The 19,875-nt window shown below is 41.5% G+C and overlaps 2 protein-coding genes across 6 annotated transcripts in view; both read left to right on the forward strand.

Moving 5' to 3' along the window:
- The first annotated feature begins 622 nt into the window (after positions 1 to 622).
- LOC112989455 (heat shock factor protein 2-like) lies at positions 623 to 7,676 on the forward strand. 2 transcript variants are annotated; one of them, XR_010388565.1, is made up of 2 exons: positions 623 to 860; positions 5,264 to 7,676. XR_010388565.1 is itself a non-coding variant. In XM_026110623.2 (2 exons), the coding sequence occupies exons 1-2, from the start codon at positions 778 to 780 to the stop codon at positions 1,551 to 1,553; spliced, it is 675 nt and encodes a 224-aa protein (XP_025966408.2). In that variant the 5' UTR covers positions 623 to 777; the 3' UTR covers positions 1,554 to 2,722. The 2 variants fall into 2 exon arrangements, 1 of the variants encoding a protein (XP_025966408.2); XM_026110623.2 differs by lacking the exon at positions 5,264 to 7,676 and adding an exon at positions 962 to 2,722.
- Positions 7,677 to 9,787: 2,111 nt separating this feature from the next.
- Positions 9,788 to 19,875, forward strand: part of RPS6KC1 (ribosomal protein S6 kinase C1) — an 88,106-nt gene continuing 78,018 nt past the window's right edge. For 2 of the 4 annotated variants that reach the window (XM_026110612.2, XM_026110614.2), the window contains exons 1-3: positions 9,788 to 9,987; positions 14,837 to 14,872; positions 18,737 to 18,857. In XM_026110612.2, the coding sequence (XP_025966397.1) occupies positions 9,883 to 9,987; positions 14,837 to 14,872; positions 18,737 to 18,857 (262 nt within the window). In that variant the 5' untranslated portion in view covers positions 9,788 to 9,882. Of the gene's footprint in view, positions 9,988 to 10,945; positions 11,035 to 14,836; positions 14,873 to 16,045; positions 16,167 to 18,736; positions 18,858 to 19,875 lie in introns of those variants that run through there. The other 2 variants (XM_026110616.2, XM_064509676.1) reach the window with 2 other exon arrangements.

The raw sequence follows: 19,875 nt of genomic DNA on the forward strand, positions 1-19,875 counted from the left end.
CAGTAAACACTTGAGATTGGGGTGTATTATTAGAATAATTAAAAAGCAAATTATTTATATCTTTTTCAAAAAGTATGAAACTTCTATTTACAAGTGGAGTAACTGAAGATACTGCTTATTCTCCCATCCTCCTCCCACCAAATAACTAAAGTTAGGCAGCATTTAAAGATGGATTTTTTTTCTGAGAAGATGCTTGAGTCGCTATTTAAATTTAAATGAGCTCTATTATATCATCCATCAGGAATTAATCAATAATGGCTTCAATCCCACTGATTTCTGTTTATACCACTAAAACCTCAAAATGATAACATCTTAAGAGATGTAATAAACAAGTACTGCTTCCTAAGCAAATTTATACCAGCTGTGGAAGTAAAAGACAATCAAAAACTAACTCCACTTTTACTAACCACTATCCTAAGGTAAGAACAAAGGAAGAATCCCTGAACTTTGTATGAACTCACCAGCTCCTGCCTGGCATCCTAGGAATTCAAACTGGATAGAACTGGATAGAAGTTGCAGACTTTTCCAGTGGAAAATTCCATTTTCATTGTTCTTTACCTTGGATGTACAGCCAATCAAGAGAGCGTTAGATAGTAACTATACCAACCAAAGAAATGCATATAAGTTGCTCACTTATGCTATTTGGGGAAGCCTCTGCCTGATCTGTGTATCGGACATGCTTCCCCTGCAGCTGCTGGTGCATGTGTGTGTGGGAATAAAGGCTCTCTATAAACTAAATTACGACAAGTAGAGTTTTTCTACGACAGTTCTGGTGCCATGACTCGGATCCTCCAGGAGCTGGTATCATGTGGAAGGACTGCAGGTCGCCCGCACTCAAATCCCAGGCGCCATAAAAGAAGGTAAGAGACCTTTTAAATCTCTATATTGGGAATTTGAGTGAGGATTGCCTGTAGGCTTCCAGACGATCACCAGACAAGCAAGGATTCGTTTTTTTTTAAAGGAGAGCCATCACGTGCGGTGGAGTGGGCAGCGGGTGCAGCATGAAGCTGGGCAGCGGCGGGGCGGCTATGCCCCAGTTCCTCAGCAAGATCTGGGCGCTGGTGGAGGATCACCAAACCAATGAGTTCATCTGCTGGAGCACAGATGGGCAGGGTTTCAGCGTGCTGGATGAAGAGAGTTTTGCTAAGAAGATTCTCCCCAAGCACTTCAAGCACAACAACATGGAGAGCTTCGTGAGACAGCTCAACTCCTATGGCTTTCATAAAGTTATGCAATATAAATCAGGTTCAGCTAAGCAAGAACGATATGGTTCTGGTAAATATCAACATCCCTTTTTCAGAAAAGGCCAGGAAGAGTTGTCAAAGATAAAGAGGAAGGTGCCTTTACCTTGTATAGAAAATGGTAAGATTGATCCAGAGGAGACCCACAAGATGTTAGCAATTATTCATCAGGTGCAAGGAGAACAGGATGTAATAGATTCCACACTTGAATCATTAAAATGGGAAAACGAAGCCCTTTGGAAGAAAGTTCTTGATCTTAAATGGAAGCAAATCCAGCATCAACAACTCTGTGAGGCAAATGTTGCATCATAGTGTTACAACCACCTGCCACAAAAACAGCCTCTTATGATAGATAGCACAGGAGACTACAATCAACAGTCTGCTCAAGAGCTAGTTAACCAGAGCCAGACTATGGAAAATCGGTGTGATAGGACAGGAAGTACAAACAAGCCTGAAGTTAGAGCCAAAGACCTTGAAGGAGATAACTAAGAGTTCAAGCAGATACATCTCAGATGTGGATAAGCATGGCTGAAGACTGCCCAAAACACTTCCGTATCACTGGCACAAGCCTAGACTCCATCAAGAAAGATGCAGGCAGAACTGATGCTGCTTCTAACTTCATCTGGATCAGCGAGGCAGACATTAAGTCAGAACCCTTTGACTCTTCAGTGAGTTTTGTATCTAGGCTTGGATCCTCTTTGGCAGAATGCTCAGGAAAAATATATCCATCCAATACAGACTGGATACTCAAACATTGCAGTAGAAGTTGTGAAAATCGAGGATATTTAGAATCTGAACAAGCAACAGACAACAGTGGATTAGACACAGAAGCAGAAGATTACAGTTCTACCTGCTCAGATTCAAGGCATGTTGAGAAGAGAAGAAAAATTAATCACTTTGCCATCCAAAAAACTGAGCAGCACTTGAATCAGATGCACGATGACAGCATAAAACTAACTGAAAGAGTATTGGCTTTGGAAGAAAAGTCTCTTCGGAAGCTCCCCGAAATTTCATCTACCTTGTCTACTCCAGCCAGTTTCATCATAAACACAGAGAAATCGCAAAGGCAGTCCCAAGTTCAAGGAGGATTAACTGAAAGCTAGGCCTCTTAGGGCCACTTTTAATATAAGGAGATCCTAATATGTGCAGAGTTTGGACTCCTAGGAACAGTCTTTCAGATATTTAAATGGAATAATGCCTTTTTTTTCTTTTTTTTCCTTTTTTCCTTTTTTTTTAAGGTGGCAGGTATGCTTCAAACTTGACTGAAGTGCTGTGCATAGCATCTGATGCTATAAACATTCCATGATGGCGTACCTGTGGTCTTCTGTGCTTGTTCCAGAGGCAGTATACGTGCAAGCTCTGTGTCTCCTTTGTCTTTTGCCTTCATAGTGATCGATATAGACTAATCAATAAAGATAGCTGGATTTGAAATGAAAAGAAAAAAAGAGAGAAGAGAAAAATAAAAGAAACAGAAAGGAAAAAAAAGGAAAAGAAATAAAGTTTAAAAAGTAAAAAAAAAAAAAAAGGTACCCAACAATCTAAATCACTTTCTAGTCCATCAAAAGATATGCTGGCTTAGTATATGTATACTAATTATTTGCCTAACACTTGCGCCTTTTTAGATAAATGAAATTTTTACAGAAGATGACCCTTCTAAACAACTCCATGAGAGGTTCTTTGACATGAAAACTGTGTATTTAAGGGGGGCACTGGAAAAAAATTAGGAACTAGAGTGCCCCAGAAGCAGTGAGGTGCTTTCTTTGATTGGTATGAAAAAGCTACAAAGTTACAAATAGGGTATGAAGATGCAATGAACAGACTGGCTTCAGGACAATTCTGAAACCATGCACAGCCACCCCAAGCTGCTCATGAGCCACACTGCCAATGACTAGTGTAACTTGAATGCAAGGGTGTATGGTGGAGGTTTTGTCCTCCACTCCTTAACTGCTAGTTATTCCCTTTCCTCTCCTGTGTCTGGTTCCAGCAGGAGCCTCCTTGTGTTCCATCATTAAAGACCCCAACCTCCACCAACATGGTGGGCTTGGGCTAGGCATCATGACCAGGAAGATCACTTGTGTGTCTTGTCTCTTCTCCCTTAATTCCCTGGCTTTACTGTTGGGCTGGATACTTACCTCAGTGGTAGAGACCGTGGGCTGATATCCAGGAGGCACAGGTCCCTTCTGACTTTCTTTCTCTCTCTGAATGAGTGGGAATGGGAACAAGATAGTTGAAGGAAATTCCAATACCTCAAAGAGACTCCAGCATAGGATATATGTACTCCAAAACCCTGTGGGTATTTCAATAAATGAAATTTCTGGGCCAGCCCCATGGACCTGCAATCTTATTGAACTATTCCAGTCCCATGCTTGGTCCTGTACAGGGGCAACTTGTTCCACCTTTAAATGTTCTGACTTTCCTGCTTTACCACCTTCTGAGGAAGTAATAAATGCCATTGGCATAAGCGGGCTGCCTGTTTTACATTCTATTTCCAAGCCAACTACTACCTCAATTGGTTCAATTTCTGCACAGCATCCCTTTTACTAAGTCCCTCTACTCCTGTTAATCTTTTCGGTAAAGATCTTTCGTGCAGGCTTGGCTGTATTATCTATTGTTCCCTGGATGGTGTATTCCTGGAGGTTCCTGTATACCAGAAGGGGCAATTCCTTGCCCTATTATGTGATTATGATGATTCAATGGAAATATCACCTTCCTCTGAATGTGAGGATTCAACAAATGATCTATTAAATCGACTTCTGTCTCAGTTATGGTCCACTTGCTCAAACAAGGTGTGACATCAGCACAAGTGGCTGAACTTACTGCTTTAACTCGTGCCTGCATTCTTGCTAACGGACTCTGTACTATAATCTACATGGACTCCAGATATGCCTTTGGAGTTGCTCATGACTTTGGACAACTCTGGAAACAATGAGGAATTTTTTTTGATCTCAACAGGAACTTTTATTCACAACAGACAATATGTAGAGACTCTCTTAGATGCCTTACAGCTCCATCTAGCACCTGCTATTGTAAAATGCCAAACTCGCACCTCTTCCCACAATGATGTTGCTATTGGAAATGCTCTTGCAGATAGCTCTGCAAGAAATGCAGCCCTTTCCAGTCCTCTGGCTGCAAGTTCTATATTTATTTCTTTGTCAAAAGATCAAACCTCCTTCTCATTCTTGCAAGACCTTGCGCAATTACAGGACAATACCCCTCAAATCGAGAAGGACGTTTGGTTGCAACATCACTGTTTTTTACAGGCTGACACTCTTTGGTGCTCCCCGGACAGCCGCCTGATTGTGCCTCGGAGTCTCTTGCCTTACCTTGCTCGCCTGGCCCATTTGGTGACCCACACGAGCAAAGGGGGAATGATAGCTACAATAGAAAGAGATTGGTTTGCACCAAATTTTTCCTCAATTGCACAACAATATTGTAGTACTTGTCCTATTGCCTATGCCTATGTTCTAGGCATTTATACAAATGCCTAAATGCTGTAATCTGGAATATGTTTTAGTAATAATTGACATGTTCTCTTGTTGGGTAGAAGCATATCCCTCTAAGTGAGCTAATGCTACCACGGTAGCAAAAAAGTTGCTGAAAGAGTTTATTCCTTGGTGTGGGCTACCTTTGATAACTGTCAGTGACGGAGGCACACATTTACAGGACTGATTTTTTGTGATGTATGCAAAGCTTTGAACATTGAACAGCAGCTGCAGTGTGCATATCATCCCCAAATGAGTGGAACTGTGGAAAGAAAGAATGTGGACTTAAAAACCTGCATTTCAAAAACTAGTGCAGAGACTAACCTTAAGTGGCCAGAGGCCCTCCACATTGCATTAATGCATATCTGAAACATGGCAAACCGAAAGCACAGACTATCACCATACAAAATTATTATGGCAAGGCCTATGCAGTTGCTACCTACACCTCCAACTGGGCCAAGAGACTTTATATTAGAGGATGACTGAATGCTAGATTATTGCAGAGAACTAATTAAAAGTTTTCGGTTTATATACTCACAGGTATGTGATGCTCTTCCTGAACCTGCAGCTGAGCCGTGTCACCAGCCAGCAAACTGGGTATATGTGAAAGTAGACCAGAGAAAGAACTCTCTTCAGCCCCATTGGAAGGGACCTCACCAGATCCTATTAACTACCAACACTGCCGTACGCTGTGAAGGACTGACCACTTGAGTACACATGTCCCACTGCAAGACTGTGACAGCACCTGTAGAGCCCAGCCCAGCTAACTCCTCTCCCAAGCAAGAATAATCGAATCAAGAACTTTTTTGTTCCAGATGTGACTTTTACCTCCTTAGACTCTCAAACCCCTCAATATAATCTTAGATCTTGAAATAACCCTCGAGTTCTATTCACATTGTTGCAGGCAAGAGTGAGCCACAGAACAGCACACCTATTAACAGAACAAGTGTCTTAAAAGGTGTCTACAGTCCCTGGTATCACACTGTGCAAAATTTAAATGGTGTCCATCATGAAAGGGTGGATACTTTTGGTAAGCGTTACCACCTTCCTGAGCTCTACATCAGCACACTTCGGGTGGTATGACAATATTGCAGTTCAGTGGATGCAAGGGGTGGCCAATTCCATAAACCAATCCCAATGTTGGTTTTGTGCCCATGTACCTTTTGGCACCCCGGGGGAAGTTCCAATTCTCGCATTTCCCGACAATAAAAGTTGGACACAGAGGTTTAATGACACACCTAGGTTATGTAATTGCCAGACAGTCATGGTCCCTAGGGACATGTTCTATCATCATCTAATCCAATGCTCTGTGACAATGCCATTTGGTGTCTAAACCAGAGTTAGTCTGAGAATGCTAATTTCTTTGTAGGGACAATGAATGCATCTGGTTGCCAGTTTTTGTGGCGTATGTCAGATAATGTGTCAATTACTGTGTTATACCCCAATAGTTCCAAAGTAAAGAACAACTCAGTACAGGGAAGCATGACAGTTCTCTAACCCATGTATAAATTCACCGTAGGTAATGGGACCTGGTGGTTAACAGAAGATGGCCGAGTAACTGATCAACCTAAAGCCAGGTGCACACAGAAAACAACAGCTGCCAAATTAGTTCAGCTGGCACTGAAAGCATACAAGTATGATGCTAACAAATATAATTGGACTGTAATGTCTACTGGAGCGCCGGGATTGTTTTGGTCACTGACCAAAGGGCTTTTAAAGCCCTCTCTATTACTTGGTATGGCACTTGTACACTAGGGTACATTGTGCCCAGTGTTCAGGGATTTAAAAGCTTAAATGCCCAGAAAATACATAATCATTATCCCCTACATCAGAAGCGAACCATTAATAACACTTTAACTGAAAGAGCAACTGGATTCCATCAAATTGCTTGATGGTTCATACCCTGGCTAGGTGTGGAACAACTTGAAAAGGCCAGAATTAATATTTCAGCTACAATAGAACAGATAGATAATTAAATCATCTCAGACGTTTTGCAGGCACTACATCAGGAAATTAAGTCTTTAACTGGAGTGGTGAGGCAGAAGTGCATTATCCTTGACTTTCTCTTAGCTTCCCAAGGAGTAGTTTGTGCCCTGTTAAATGAAAACTCTTGCTTTTATGTGAACCAGGATCAGAGAATTGAAACTGCCTTTGCAAAGATCCACACAGGCCTACAAGTACTGCATGTGGTGACAGCAGAACAGCCATTTGACTGGTGGGGATGGCTGCCTAACTTAAGAGGGTGGATAGGTGCATGGTCAAGAGGACTAAGATTATAGGAGTTTTAATCATTATAATTTTGTATGTTTTTATAATGCTCATTTGTGGATGTGCATCATTATGTATCAAGTGCTGTAAAGATACTGCACTCCCCACTGATCAATCCCAACATGAAATGAGGAAAATCTGTAAGCAGATGCTGTAAATGCTGCAAAAGGAACAAGAAGATATCAGTCACCTTACGAATATAAAATATTGAGCAGAGTGAGGCTGTAAAAGCCTCAACGGGGGAAATGTGGAAGTAAAAGACAATCAATAGTAGGAAAACTAACTCCATTTCTTACTAACCACTATCTTAAGGTAAGAACAAAGGAAGAATCCCTGAACTTTGTATGAACTCACCAACTTCTGCCTGGCATCCCAGGAATTCGAACTGGATAGAACTGGATAGAAGTTGCAGAGTTTTCCAGTGCCTTGGATGTACAGCCAACCAAGAAAGCGTTAGATAGTAACTATACCAGCCAAAGAAATGTGTATGTCACGCACTTATGCTATTTGGGGAAGCCTCTGCCTGATCTGTGTATCGGACATGCTTCCCCTGCAGCTGTCAGTGTGTGTGTGAGTGTGTGTGTGTGTGAGAGAATAAAGGTTCTCTATAAACTAAATTACGACAAGTAGAGTTTTTCTGTGACACAGCAATGGTTGTCTAATCATTTTATTACACTGAAGGGTTATGAGAGCTGCATGATGTAACTAAGTGGTCAAGTAACAGTCAATGAATAAGTAAATGATCAAGCAATTGGTCCACCATGCTAGAAAATGTTGTTTCCTTCACTGAAGACCCAGTGTATTCTCAGTCAGCTCTTCATATTTTGGATGGAGCCAACACAAATGCAACTTGACTAGCTGCAAGTTTCCTATAGCTAAGATCAGGGAAGATAACAGTAACAAAGTATCCTTTGAGGTCATTCTGTCCAACTCCTTCATTTCAGATTTAAGCAAAACCCAGATTATTTTTCCTCACTTGTACACTATAATTACTTCGTACAAAAGATCTGTTCCTGAAAAGTCTCTTTCAAGGAAACATTAGCTCCACTATTATTGGTGTAAGAAAACAGTCACTATCTATTGGAGTTTGATATGTCTTTTAGCCTTGGGGCTGGAAAATTTGCTTTGGAGAAATGATGATAATCAAGATCATATTATTTCTTGAGGCGCTCCTTTTGACAATTACTTGCATAAAGTTAGATGTACCAATATCTCGTCACAAGATGTAAAAGACAGGCTCTTCCACTCTCTCAGAAGATTAGTGAGTGGCAGACCACGTTCTAAGAGTGAATGTCTTCTCTCTTCCTTAAGAAAATGTTCGCTGTGCAAATCAGACTAGACCAATCAAACAATTCCGAGAGACAAAAAGGATAAAGAATCTTTCCAGTAATTTGATAGCTGGGAACGTCAAAGTAATCCAAAGAAAACTGAGAGAGAGGCTGTTATACAACTCACATTTGGACCATTTCTGCCCTTTGAAATGTTAGGAAGAGTCATTGTATTCTCCCCCAGAAAATGACCTTTCTCTGGGATAATAGTGTTCAAGGAAGAAGCTGTACGTTCAGGACAGTAAAATACTTCCATTCAGACACACTTCAGGCTCCTGTGACCTAACTTTGCTAGGCTTTTCTGGGATTCATAAAGAAAAGTATTGTCTAATCAACTGTTTTCTGTCAGACCAGTCGTGGAAGGGGAACAGCTGGTCCCCTCATGCCTCTTTCTCTGCCTCTGTATGTCTGCAGGAGCTACTTGTCTCCAGCACACAGGATGGAGTTCCCATTAGAATGAGGTAAGAAGTGAGTGAGGGGAACATCCAAATCAAGAGTAACAGTAATCTTGTAGTCACTAGGAAGAGGACAGAGGTGAAACTCTGGCAGTACCTCCGAACAGTGAAACAGCAAAACTGCTTAGGCGGACTTAAAGGTCGGAATGATGCTTCTGGATCTGCAGAAGTGAATCTGATCTGGAACTCAGAAAACTAATGTAATAATTGATGAACAGCTTTCATTTTCACAGCAGTAATTGGGAGGGTTGTAAAGATTCACGACGCAGTTCAGTCTTCCTCGGAGGAGACACCTGCTTACTGCGAGCTTCAGAGCAAAAGTCTCTTTTCATTTACAAAGTCTAATTAACTATTTTTCTTCATGTCAGAGATCTGTGTGAGATCAGAGATGTTAACAACCTGGTGATAAGAAGCTGATTTTTTAATATCTGCTACTAAAGGAATGAAAATGTAATGATCAGAAGAATTTTAACTGTTCATATAGTATCAGGAGGATCTCCAGTTGTATAGATACCATCACAAACAAGTAACTGAAGGCACCTCATGAACCCGCGACATGAGAGTATCTTGCAGCACAAAGCTGCGTCACTTCGGCGGAGGAAGGCCTGACACCCGAAAGAGCTTCGTCCCACCACAGCGTTTTGCAGACCTGTAGGCAGGCAAGAGCTCATCTACAAAGAGAAATCCAAGTCTGGCTGACACAATCTGGAGAAGGGATGAGACATAAAGCGAGTCAGTAATGATCAGATTTGGCCTTCTGTTAACTTTCCTCTTTAAAAATCTGTGTGGGTTTTTTTTCTGTATTTCAGATCTCCAGATTTAGGACAGCAGATGTTAAAATAGCCGAGGGACGATAACAAACACAGGAACACCCGAGAGGGCGCCGCGGCGGCCGACCGCTGCCGCTGCCACCACCGCCCGCCGCGCCGCCATCTCCGCCCGCCCAACCGCCCCGGCGGCGCCCCGCCCCCCCCCGCCGCGGCCCCGCCCCGCCCCTGCCCCTGCGCCGCGGCGGCGGCTGGGCGGTCCCGGGCGGGGCGGGGGTGTTTCTCGGCGGCGCTTCCGCCTCTGGCCGCGGCCTGACCCGGAGCGGCTCGGCGGCGGCAGCATGCTGAGCCCGCGGGAGCGCGGCGGCGGCTTGGCCCGCTTCTACACGGTGACGGAGCCGCGGCGGCACCCCCGCGGCCACACCGTCTACAAGGTCACGGCGCGGGTGAGTGAGTGAGTTAGCGAGAGGCCGCGTCGCCTCGGCCTCGCCGCGCGGCCCGGGCCGCCGCCGCCGCCGCGGCTGAAGGGCGCGCTGGGCTTCGGCGCGGCGCCGCTGCCTCCCGAGCGGTTGCGGCGCGCAGAGCGGGGCTTCCCCGCCGCGGTGCCGGTGAGGGTCGTCGCGCGTCAGGGCCGAGGAGGTTCCGCCGCCGGGGAAAGGCGGGTGGGAAAACTGTGGAACGGTAGGAAAATGCGAAGGTTTGGTTAAGTGGCTCCTGGGGGTATCCGCTGTCCTGGTACGTGGTGCTGTCACTCCCTGGGATGCACTCTGGAATGGGTTTCCTTGCTCCTTTCCTGTTTCCTGCAGGGCGCAGAAGAATAATTTAAAAATCAAGCAGCCCTTTTGCTGAGTGCTTCCTCCTGTCCTTCTCTCCCAGGTCTCTTCAGGTGGATTGCAGGGAAATAGGTCTGCCTTCCTCCCCGTCCCACGGTGCAGGCAGCTCTAGAGCAAAAATCAGCGAGCAAGATGTGCGTCCCCAGCACGCCCAGGCTGGATGCACAGAGCTGTTTCAGTTCAAGGATATTTAGGAAGCCCCTCTCTTAAGGGCTGCGTGTTGCTCATGTCCTACTGCACTTGGGTAGGAGAGGTCAGGGTGAGCGAGAGTGCTGGGCCTAGCGCGGGAGGAGGGATGGCGAAGCCAATAGCTGGATTTGGGGAGCGAGCTGGCTTGGCACTACTTTTGCTGAAGGCTGCTTCTGTTCCCCCAGGGAAAATTACTGCTTTCTTTGTTCCTCCATTTTCTTATTTAAGCAGGAAAGGAAAGGGGAGTAAGTTGCAGCTTCGTGGAGGTCGGCGCAAGGGGACTGGAATTTTGGTTCACATGTGCGGTCGGGTATATTGAGAACGTCAGGAAGTGTCGCAGCAGGACAGACTTTATTTAAACGGTCTGTGCGTGATCTTACAGCTACTGTAGCTGCAGATGTTCTGCCTGTGGGAGCAACAGATGTTTATGTGCGCCCCTTCCCTCAACTCAAAGAATCCAGCATTCTCCGTGTACGTATATCATGTGTACATGCACACGTGTTGTAGCTCTCAGGTTATTTGAATGTGATCAGTTTGCATGACTTGTGAAAATACAGATCAATTCCCTTTTTATTCTTCTTTGTCAAATGCATGTGTACTAGTCCACCAAACACAAGCATGGGAAAAAAATTTTTTTAAAGTCAAACAAAATGTGGTTTTTGTTGAGAAGAGAAAATATTGCTTTTCCCTCTGACTCTAAATTTAAAAAGCCTTTCTTGGGATAGAGTGAGGGAAAATAGTGCCTCCAGGTTTTTCCTCAGTAGGTCATGATGGGCTAAGTCCATGAAAAGTCAATGTCAGTGTATCAGTGTAATAGGGAGTAATGCTCTTGTATTTAGGAATGAGCCAAGACTTCTGTTTATTTTACTCTACGCTCATGGCGTTGTTCTTATTGGCTTAAGTTAGTTAAAAATGCTCTGTGATATTCTGGTACGTGCAGAATTGTTCAAGAACAAAATGTGTTTAACTTGTGAGGAACGTCACTGTTTCTCCATGTCCGATAAGTTGTAGATCAGTAGTGCTTTTCCAGGTGACATAGTCTAGAACTGGGTAGCGTGCTGACTCTGAGTGATTTACTACAGAACAGGGAGCTGATCAGTCTGGGAGCTAACCAAACTAAACTAAGCTAAACACAGGTCCATTAGTTCCTCAGTGTGTGTTATGTCTAGAGTCTCTAAAGTGCAAAAAAAGCCCCCCCCCCACCCCCCCAGTGTGCCAAAAGATGCTTTGGATCCACAAATGTGCATGTATAAATAACTTTTGTCTTTAGGTCTCTATCCGATGGACTGTTACGTACTAGTTGAAGTCAGGATGACACTGGGAGAGTTAGACACTGCACAAAAGCATTTAAAAATAATTTCACATACATTCCTGTTACCCTCATTTTTTTCCCCCCTCCTATTCCTCCCTCCCGTTGCTGCAGTGATCTGGCACCATGGCTGATTTGACAGCACTACTTGCTGAACTGATGATCAGCAGCTCTGGGGGACTGCCTGGAAAACAGTAAGAGGGAACTTCCCAGTGTATTGGCAAGACCTAGGGTACTCAGTACATGCTAGTGGAGATTTCTGGTTCTTTCCAGTGACATATGAGTGAATCCCTCGTGAAACTAAGTTAACTTAAAAGAACTTTTTATTTCACTATTATGGTAAGTTAATAATCATGACTGAGAAGAACACTTGTTTAGAGTGTCCTAAACATCTGACCCAAAGGCACGGCTACCCATGCAATCTCTTCTGAATGCTAAGATGGGCTGTCATTATTGCAGACTTTTTTTTTCTAAAAGTTTTTGTTTGTGAGACTACTTTAAAAAATCAGTCCCTTTTGTGTTTTTTCAAGTCATGTATTCTCTACTAAATTGCATTCTCCAGTGCGTTCAGTTTCTACAAAATACATTATTTACTTGCAAAATATGAAGTAATTTAAATGCAGAAAAAAATGAATGAATGTTGTCTTATATCCATTTCCAAGGGTTAAAGAACAGAAAGAGGTATCAGCAAGTGATAATGTTAAGAGTATTGTTGAATGAGATCTACAAATACAGGCTACTAGTAAAAGTTTTGATAATTCGGAAGATTACGATTATTAATGATAAAATTTTAATGAATTATGTTGGCTATCTGGAGGGCAGACAAGGAATAGGATAGTCTTGAGTACTTTGTTCAGTGTAAGGCACTAGATCCTTGTAGGATCTCTGTTTTCAGAGTATAACATAGTAGTTATGCATTGCTCAGCTCATATTAGTGGATAGCCAACTGATATATTTTTAAATGGATGAAAGTTGCTTGCATTACAGATTTGCAGAAGAAGCTGATTGCATTGATCCCTATGGGAGGATTTAAAAAGTGCACTGAAGATCTGAGGGATAGTAACACATTTGCCAAGTCTGTGAATTATCATAGTTTGGGTTGAAGGGGAAGACCTCTTTTGAGGCTGACCTTCAGAAAAAGGATATGAAGAACAAAGTAGGTAACACACAAATTATTACATACTGACTTAAAGTTGGCATGGTTGGTAGATATAGAAGGTGATGTAACATTAGAATAAGTGACTGTGAAACAAGGCCTCTGGGTTTTATTCCAGATTCTTACTAACTGGCTGGGTAATTACTCATCTCTCTGGGTCTCCTTCTGCCCATCTGGTAACTTACCTACCTGCCAAAACTGTTGTAAGGCTTTAATTAAAGGTGAACTGCAAAACAGGTAGTGTGTGCCCTTTGGTGTTCTTCTGTGATGTGTAGTCATGCCTGTGATATTTTCTCCCTGCACCCCAGCTCTACGGGTTCCTTATATCAAGTACTTCTAAATCTTAGAAGAGAAGGGTAGAGATACTTTAACAAATTCTGCACGTGAGCTCCCTGCTAGTGAATGAAAGCATGACAACCAAGGTTAAAAATTTGTAAAGTTTCAAGATGTTAGACTGCCTAGAGTGAAGGAAAGTTGAGGAATGTTTTGTCAATGTTGGAAAAAGAGGACTTTAATGTGCAAGGTAAGAGAAATAACTTGGAACTGAGAGGGAAAATGTTTCAGGTTTTTGACAAGCATGACAGAAAAAATAAACCTTCCCTTTTGTGTCGTGTCTCCTTCAAAACGCGTAAAGGACTAGTGACTCGTCTGTGTAGTAAGCTGATATTGGGAAATCTGGGAGGCTCCGGCAAGGATTCTTGGAAAACCAAAGGGAAGAAGAGAGCTAGTTTATCTGGGGAGTGTGGAGAGCACTTAGCAAGAGGAAAGTGTGGGTCCAGTGACTTCCATCTTAGAGCAACAGCTGAGTGATGCTGGCAGTACTGCTGGATGCTAATTTAGTCTGAAGGGCAGAAGTAGTATGGACTCCTTGGACTTGCCTATGTACATCATTTATTCATATTTTGGGGTGTCTCAGTGTGTGAATAGTCTTAGCTTGGATTGAGAATGCCCTGTGTTGGTTTAGCTCACAATAGGCTAATTACTTTTTTTTGGAACAGCTCTGGCTGAGTTATAGTGGAAGATGCACTGCCTTGCACAAGATAATTGCAGTTCTGAATTAAAGATGCCTTAATTTGATTTGCATGTTTGTGTCCATGTGCTCTTACTGCTCTTTGTAAGCCCAATACAGAACTTGATTGCAAAAGCCTTAGAAAACCAATATTTATTTAAAGAAAGAAAGAAAGCCTGACAAAATACAGGTTTCTTTGTGGTGTGTAGCCAAGCCTATTTTTGATAGCAGTTTTCCTCAGGATAATTTAATTCATAATTAATCAGGTAAAGAGTGTTTAAGGAGAAACAAAAAACACAAGGACCGAGTCAGCTGGTGTGAGCTGTGCTGTGATGGCTCTAAGTCAAGTGGAAGTATTGTCTTAGTAAATGCAAAGCCTAATGTTTGCAGCAAGGTTGTGCACAGCTTGTATCAAGCCAAGTAGCCATCGTTAGCTCTGTTTGCTGGGACTAATGTGACCCTAATACGAATTTATAGGAAAAGACTGGAAAGATTGTTGGGGATGTATTCTGTGTAGCTTTGTTTTTTGGGATGCCTTCTGTGCCTTTTTGCCTAGGATTTACGTCTTCACATCCATCACAACTATGTCCACTGCTATAATACCTTGCTATGTTATACTTGGATATTGAACTTCTCTGAAACTGAAAAAAATGTTTGAGTGTAGGTTGAAGAGGAACATACCTTTTTTTTCACCCCAGATTCTTCTTTTCAGTAACAGATCACCATATGCTACTCTCTTAAATTCCAGAATGAAAATCCAAGCACTGATACATTCTTTCTTTTTTGTTTTGCTTTTCAGATTGTTTCAAGAAAAAATCCAGAGGATGTTCAGGAGGTAACAGTTTAAATTTGTGCAAATATATTTGTGTACCCCATTATGGCTTTTGAAGCATCTTTGACGTAATTTAGCAATTTCTGTGTGTGTTTAGTCATTGTAACTGAGCAAACAGTTTTTTGTATGCTTCCATCTGTCTTTTGCTTTCAGTTCAAAAACAGAATAGCTAGGATAACATATTGCAATTCTGCCATCAGTGATGAATCGTGACTTGAAACAAAGTCTTAGGGAGTAAAGTGTCTTTTGATGACAAAACTGCTTTGATAACTTTGCAAGCTTTTTTCTCAAGGCTGGAATTGGCAAATTGATGGTTACTCAACTCCTACTGATAAAATTACAGATCAGTCCACAATCCAAGTCTTAGGTCTCAGCTGTAGGTATTCTTTCCCTCTTTAACCAATACTTCACTGAAAAGCCTACATCATTACCGTCTATTAGTGAACAAGTAAAATGGAGGGGAGTGGGAGTAGTTGAGAGAGATTAGACTATAATTCATATATTATGTCTCTCTCTTTCTGAGGCTCCTTAAGTATCTTCCTGTGACATACTTTGATAAAACTTAATTGCTTGCTTTTTGCCTCTTCTGAGGAAGCTGTGAATGAGGATCGAGTGTACTTCTATGGCTCTTTAATATCTCGAAAGAACATCAAGAGCCATTTTTATTGAGACAAAAAATTACATCACACTTCTTTTGGTTTGCTTCAGAATAAAAAAACCCATATTTTTTGGTTTCTTCTTGACCAATGACTTGACATGTTGATGCTATTATGCTATATACATGCAAAATCTTCCTTCAAAAGCACAACCTTGTGGCTTTTCAGACATTGAGTACTGTATGGATATGTTGAATTTCTAGTGCAGTTTCTTATCACAATTGAGGAGAACCTGGATAGCTGATGAAGGAAGAGCCCATAAATGAATTCAGTGCACCTCTGTGCTGTCTGATGTGGGTTACTGATTAGTGGCTTTGCAGAGGTGAGAATTGGCTAATATTCCTTTGTTGCATCCTTTTTTGAAATCTTGAGAATCAAACAAACATGAGCATTCATGTTCTTTGGTTCTTTTTTAATTTCCAGAAAATTAAAATAGCCTATCACAGTTGGAAAGATGATCGAGGATCTGTTTTTAGAACTGCATTATTGTAGTTTGTAGCTTGATGTTCACCTTTTCCAGGAAGACTCCTGAATTGAACCTATCCATGAACACACTCTGCCATTACCTTAATCTTCATTTGTGGGGGAAAAAAAACACTTTGTAACACCTGTTGATGAGCCATTCATCAGAAAAATATATTGTAAGTGTCTTTCAGCTAGAATATTGCATGAATATATGTTAAATAGTTTTGAAAAAAAATAAGACCCCCTTATCTTTTAGTCATTGCTGTGATCATGACTTTGATCTGTGGATATAGGTTAACCATGCAGGATTTCACATATTCCAGTCAGCAAGGAGACATAAATGTGTCATAAACTTCATGATTGACCGTTTCTCACCCTCCACTGTAGCAAATGAAGTATTTTGCATGTGATAGCATGTTGGGTGTGATGTGCTTCTGTTATGAGCAAACACCTAAAAGTTCACAGTTAAAAGAAGTATATTATAGATGGTAGTTGCTGTAGGAGTGAATTGTAGTCACAAAACCACATATATCAGGAGCTTTTCTGTACAGCTGTACCTAAGGCCGTGTGCTGTGACCTCAACTCTACCTGCCAGTTTTCTGTCACCTCTATTAACTGCCCTTTAGAATATAGTCCTTTAACATGGTATCTCTATCCCTCCTACTGCAGCCGATTGCAATTCAACATACCCTAAAGTGTTACTGTGAGACAGGGAGCAAGATCACCTTGTAAGGGCTTTCTTCTCAAAAGGGTGAAAGTGACTTAATATCAAGTAGTGAATGGAAAAGTTTTAGATACAGAATGGCTAGTGGCTTTCATTTTAATTTCCTTGCTTTTGGGGTGGATGATGACAACATGGTTTGTGAAGCAACTGTACCTCTTCTGCAATAGAGGTTGTCTTGTAAGTAGTTTTTTCTGTACTCATCCATGGAAGAGAAAGGCTTGTTCATTGTGGAACAGAGGAGTCAATGTGTTAATAGAGATCTACTAGTTCTAGCCATGGCAAGCAACCTATTGCATTACAAGTCTAATGTATGTTTTATGATACACTTGCAGCGCTTCCTTGGGCTTCAAAGTACAGTGTGTCCTCCTTCCTCCAAATCTGATTTCTAATGAGTATATTAGAGTGGGAATTTGGCTAACTTTGCTGAGCCATCTGCATGCAAAGGCATGATTTCTGTGAGCTTGTGAGGTTATATGATGACTTTGACTCGTTTGCTTTGCAAGCTCTTTATGGGTATTCTCCTCTTGGCTGTTGGGAAATCACTTGCAGCAGCAGAAATAATACTTATTTAGTGAAACAGTATATCATGCTCCTATTTTTTGACAGCTTTTCACACTATCTTCCAGTACTGACAATACAGTAAGTTGATGGTTTGAAACTTTGCCATCTTAAGCAATTTTATGTTTTGCATGCATATTGCTCAAGAAATGCTATTCATCCACCTTTTGCAAATTGGATTAGGTGGAAGTGCAGCACTGAAAAATCATCAAGTGTTTCTGATGGCAAAATCACTAGTGACCTTTTTGAGACATTCCTGTTTTTGTTTCCTTATCTGTTGAACTCTATCAAGTACTAGTTGCAGCTAAGTCCTTGGATGTGTAAGCACAATAGATGGAGCTGAATCAGGACAGCTAGTTTCAGTTGGCTACATTTATAAAATGGATAGAGTTTTGACAGATTAAAGCTCTGGACATTTTCTGTTAACAGTCTGGTTATCTTATAACTGTGTAGTTCAGTAAACAGGACTTGTATCTACTGGAACTTAGAAGGCCTCTGGCCTTAGTAAAAAGAGAAGGTACCTTAAGGCCAATATATATATATTTTTTTAAAGAAAGCTGAAAACAAAGCTATTAGCAGTGAAGTGCAAATTTGGTTGCTCAGTTCTCTCCCTGGCTTGATTTTTTTCCTGATGAGTTCTCCTTTCTCCTGGAGTGCAAGAATACAAAGAATGGTATGGAAGAGGGATAAGACTGATACCTGGATGGGAGATGACTACTTCTTTCTGAACAGGACAGATGAGGAAAATTTTTATGCCTCAAGTGGTGTAATGAACTAATGATCTCCTTCCGTTCCTCAAGTTGAAGATTTTTGTCTAGATTGCAGAATAAATTTACTCAGTTTTTGGTCAAGGTTATTAGTCCTCAACCATTTTAAACTGGGCTCGCATCTACACATGATTAGCATTTTTCATAAACACATAAATCATAGGCTAAATTGTTGTTCTGTTTTTTTTAATGCACTGTCCATAAGCATCCTTTAATTGTGTTGATTTCTCTTCCATCATTTTCTACTTTGCTGTTTTCTCCCCCTTCCCTCCATACCTGCAGCTGTGCTGAGCACAGCATGTATTTGAGTGTTGGATGGTGAAACGCTTTTATCCTGCTTTTTCTTCCCCTCTCGTTCTGGTTCCCCGTATAGCTCTGGATTGCAGTGTGGCTGATCTCTGAAACAATGCTGCTTTTGCCTTCTGTGTTTCTTTCAGCTTTTATGTGATGTTTTCTATACATTGTAGTCATGTTAGTCAAAATGGGGTTTGTGGACATATTATGAACCTATATTACTGTCTATGGCTGTTACACTTGACAGTTCAGATTATATATTTAAGTGTTAAAAAATATGTGCTGAAGGTAGTCTGATTTGCTTAGAAAAATGTATTTGTGGAGTCTCTTACTGCAGTTTTATTTTAATATGAGCAATGAACCTCATTAATACTTTTTTTTTCTTCACCCTTCTCTGCTTCAGATAGTCGTTTGGAAGAGATACAGTGACTTTAAGAAACTGCACAAAGATCTCTGGCAAATTCATAAAAATCTATGCAGACATACAGAACTATTCCCACCTTTTGCCAAAGCAATAGTATTTGGTAAGCATAGTTTCTTCCTGAATTGCTGATATTCTTTGATAACTCAATACCTATAAGTAAAGTACATCTTGTTTTGCAGCGTGTGGAACTTTTCTGTGTGCTTTTAGTACTCAACCTTTCAGTTTATCATGAATGTCTTACTAGTAGGTGTGCTGGTGTCATAGCTTGATGAAATTATTTATTTTTTTAACAGGACTGGTTATGTTCTTTTGCTGCTTTCATGTTAGAGTTATTAGCACAAGATATTTATTGATGTATATATGTTCTCTATCATCTGTACAGTGCTGCAGTCACAAAAGTAGTTGTACACTAAGGTTTCACCTTGCCCTTGTGGTTGAATAACCCCCCCCCCCCCGCTTTCCTTTTTAATTAAGGATTGTTAAAATAAAAATTCATGCCCTTTGGCTTAGTTGTTCTACTCTTAATCTGCTGACAATCCGTAGTGTGGTATCCCTGGCAATCGAATAGCTATGGAGTAGGTGTTTAGTCAATGGTGGTTCAAGCTGTATCTGCTCTGTGTGCTTCCACATGCTTCAGAACACTCTCCGGTACCTCCTAATAAACTAGAGGCCTAATAGCAAAAGATTGGTAATAATAAAAGTCTGGTTGCCCCAACCATAACATCTGACAGAAGGAAAACACCAGAGATCAATATTATTTTTTTTTTCTACAGTAACAAGGAATTTATTAAGACCATCTGGGAATTTTACCTAGAAAGTGGAGGCATACAGTGCAGTGGAAATATCCATACCATTCCTCTGCCACTTCTTCTGTGTTTTTTATTTCCTTTCTTTGTTTTTCTTTTGGGGAGGGGGAAGGGAGGGGTTTCTTCCCTCCTTCCTTCCCCTCCTAGTCACCTTGCGTGTTCAACTATTAGAAGCCACATAATCCTGAGCTTAAAGTGTAGCAACGCTTTTTGGATCTCATTCCTACTGGCAAAGTTGGATACAGATGCGAGCTGTGATGAATAGGGAGTCATATGCACTGGTAAGAGACATGTACCTCATGGGAAGCTGTT

This window comes from Dromaius novaehollandiae, chromosome 3 (genome assembly GCF_036370855.1).
Source record: "Dromaius novaehollandiae isolate bDroNov1 chromosome 3, bDroNov1.hap1, whole genome shotgun sequence".
Taxonomy (NCBI): Eukaryota; Metazoa; Chordata; class Aves; order Casuariiformes; family Dromaiidae; genus Dromaius; species Dromaius novaehollandiae.

Excerpts from the sequence above, each read along its gene's own strand:
- LOC112989455 (XM_026110623.2), top strand. The coding sequence starts at position 778 with ATGACTCGGATCCTCCAGGAGCTGGTATCATGTGGAAGGACTGCAGGT. Across the intron at positions 861-961 it reads CCCAGGCGCCATAAAAGAAG|GAGAGCCATCACGTGCGGTG; the intron begins GTAAGAGACCTT and ends TTTTTTTTAAAG.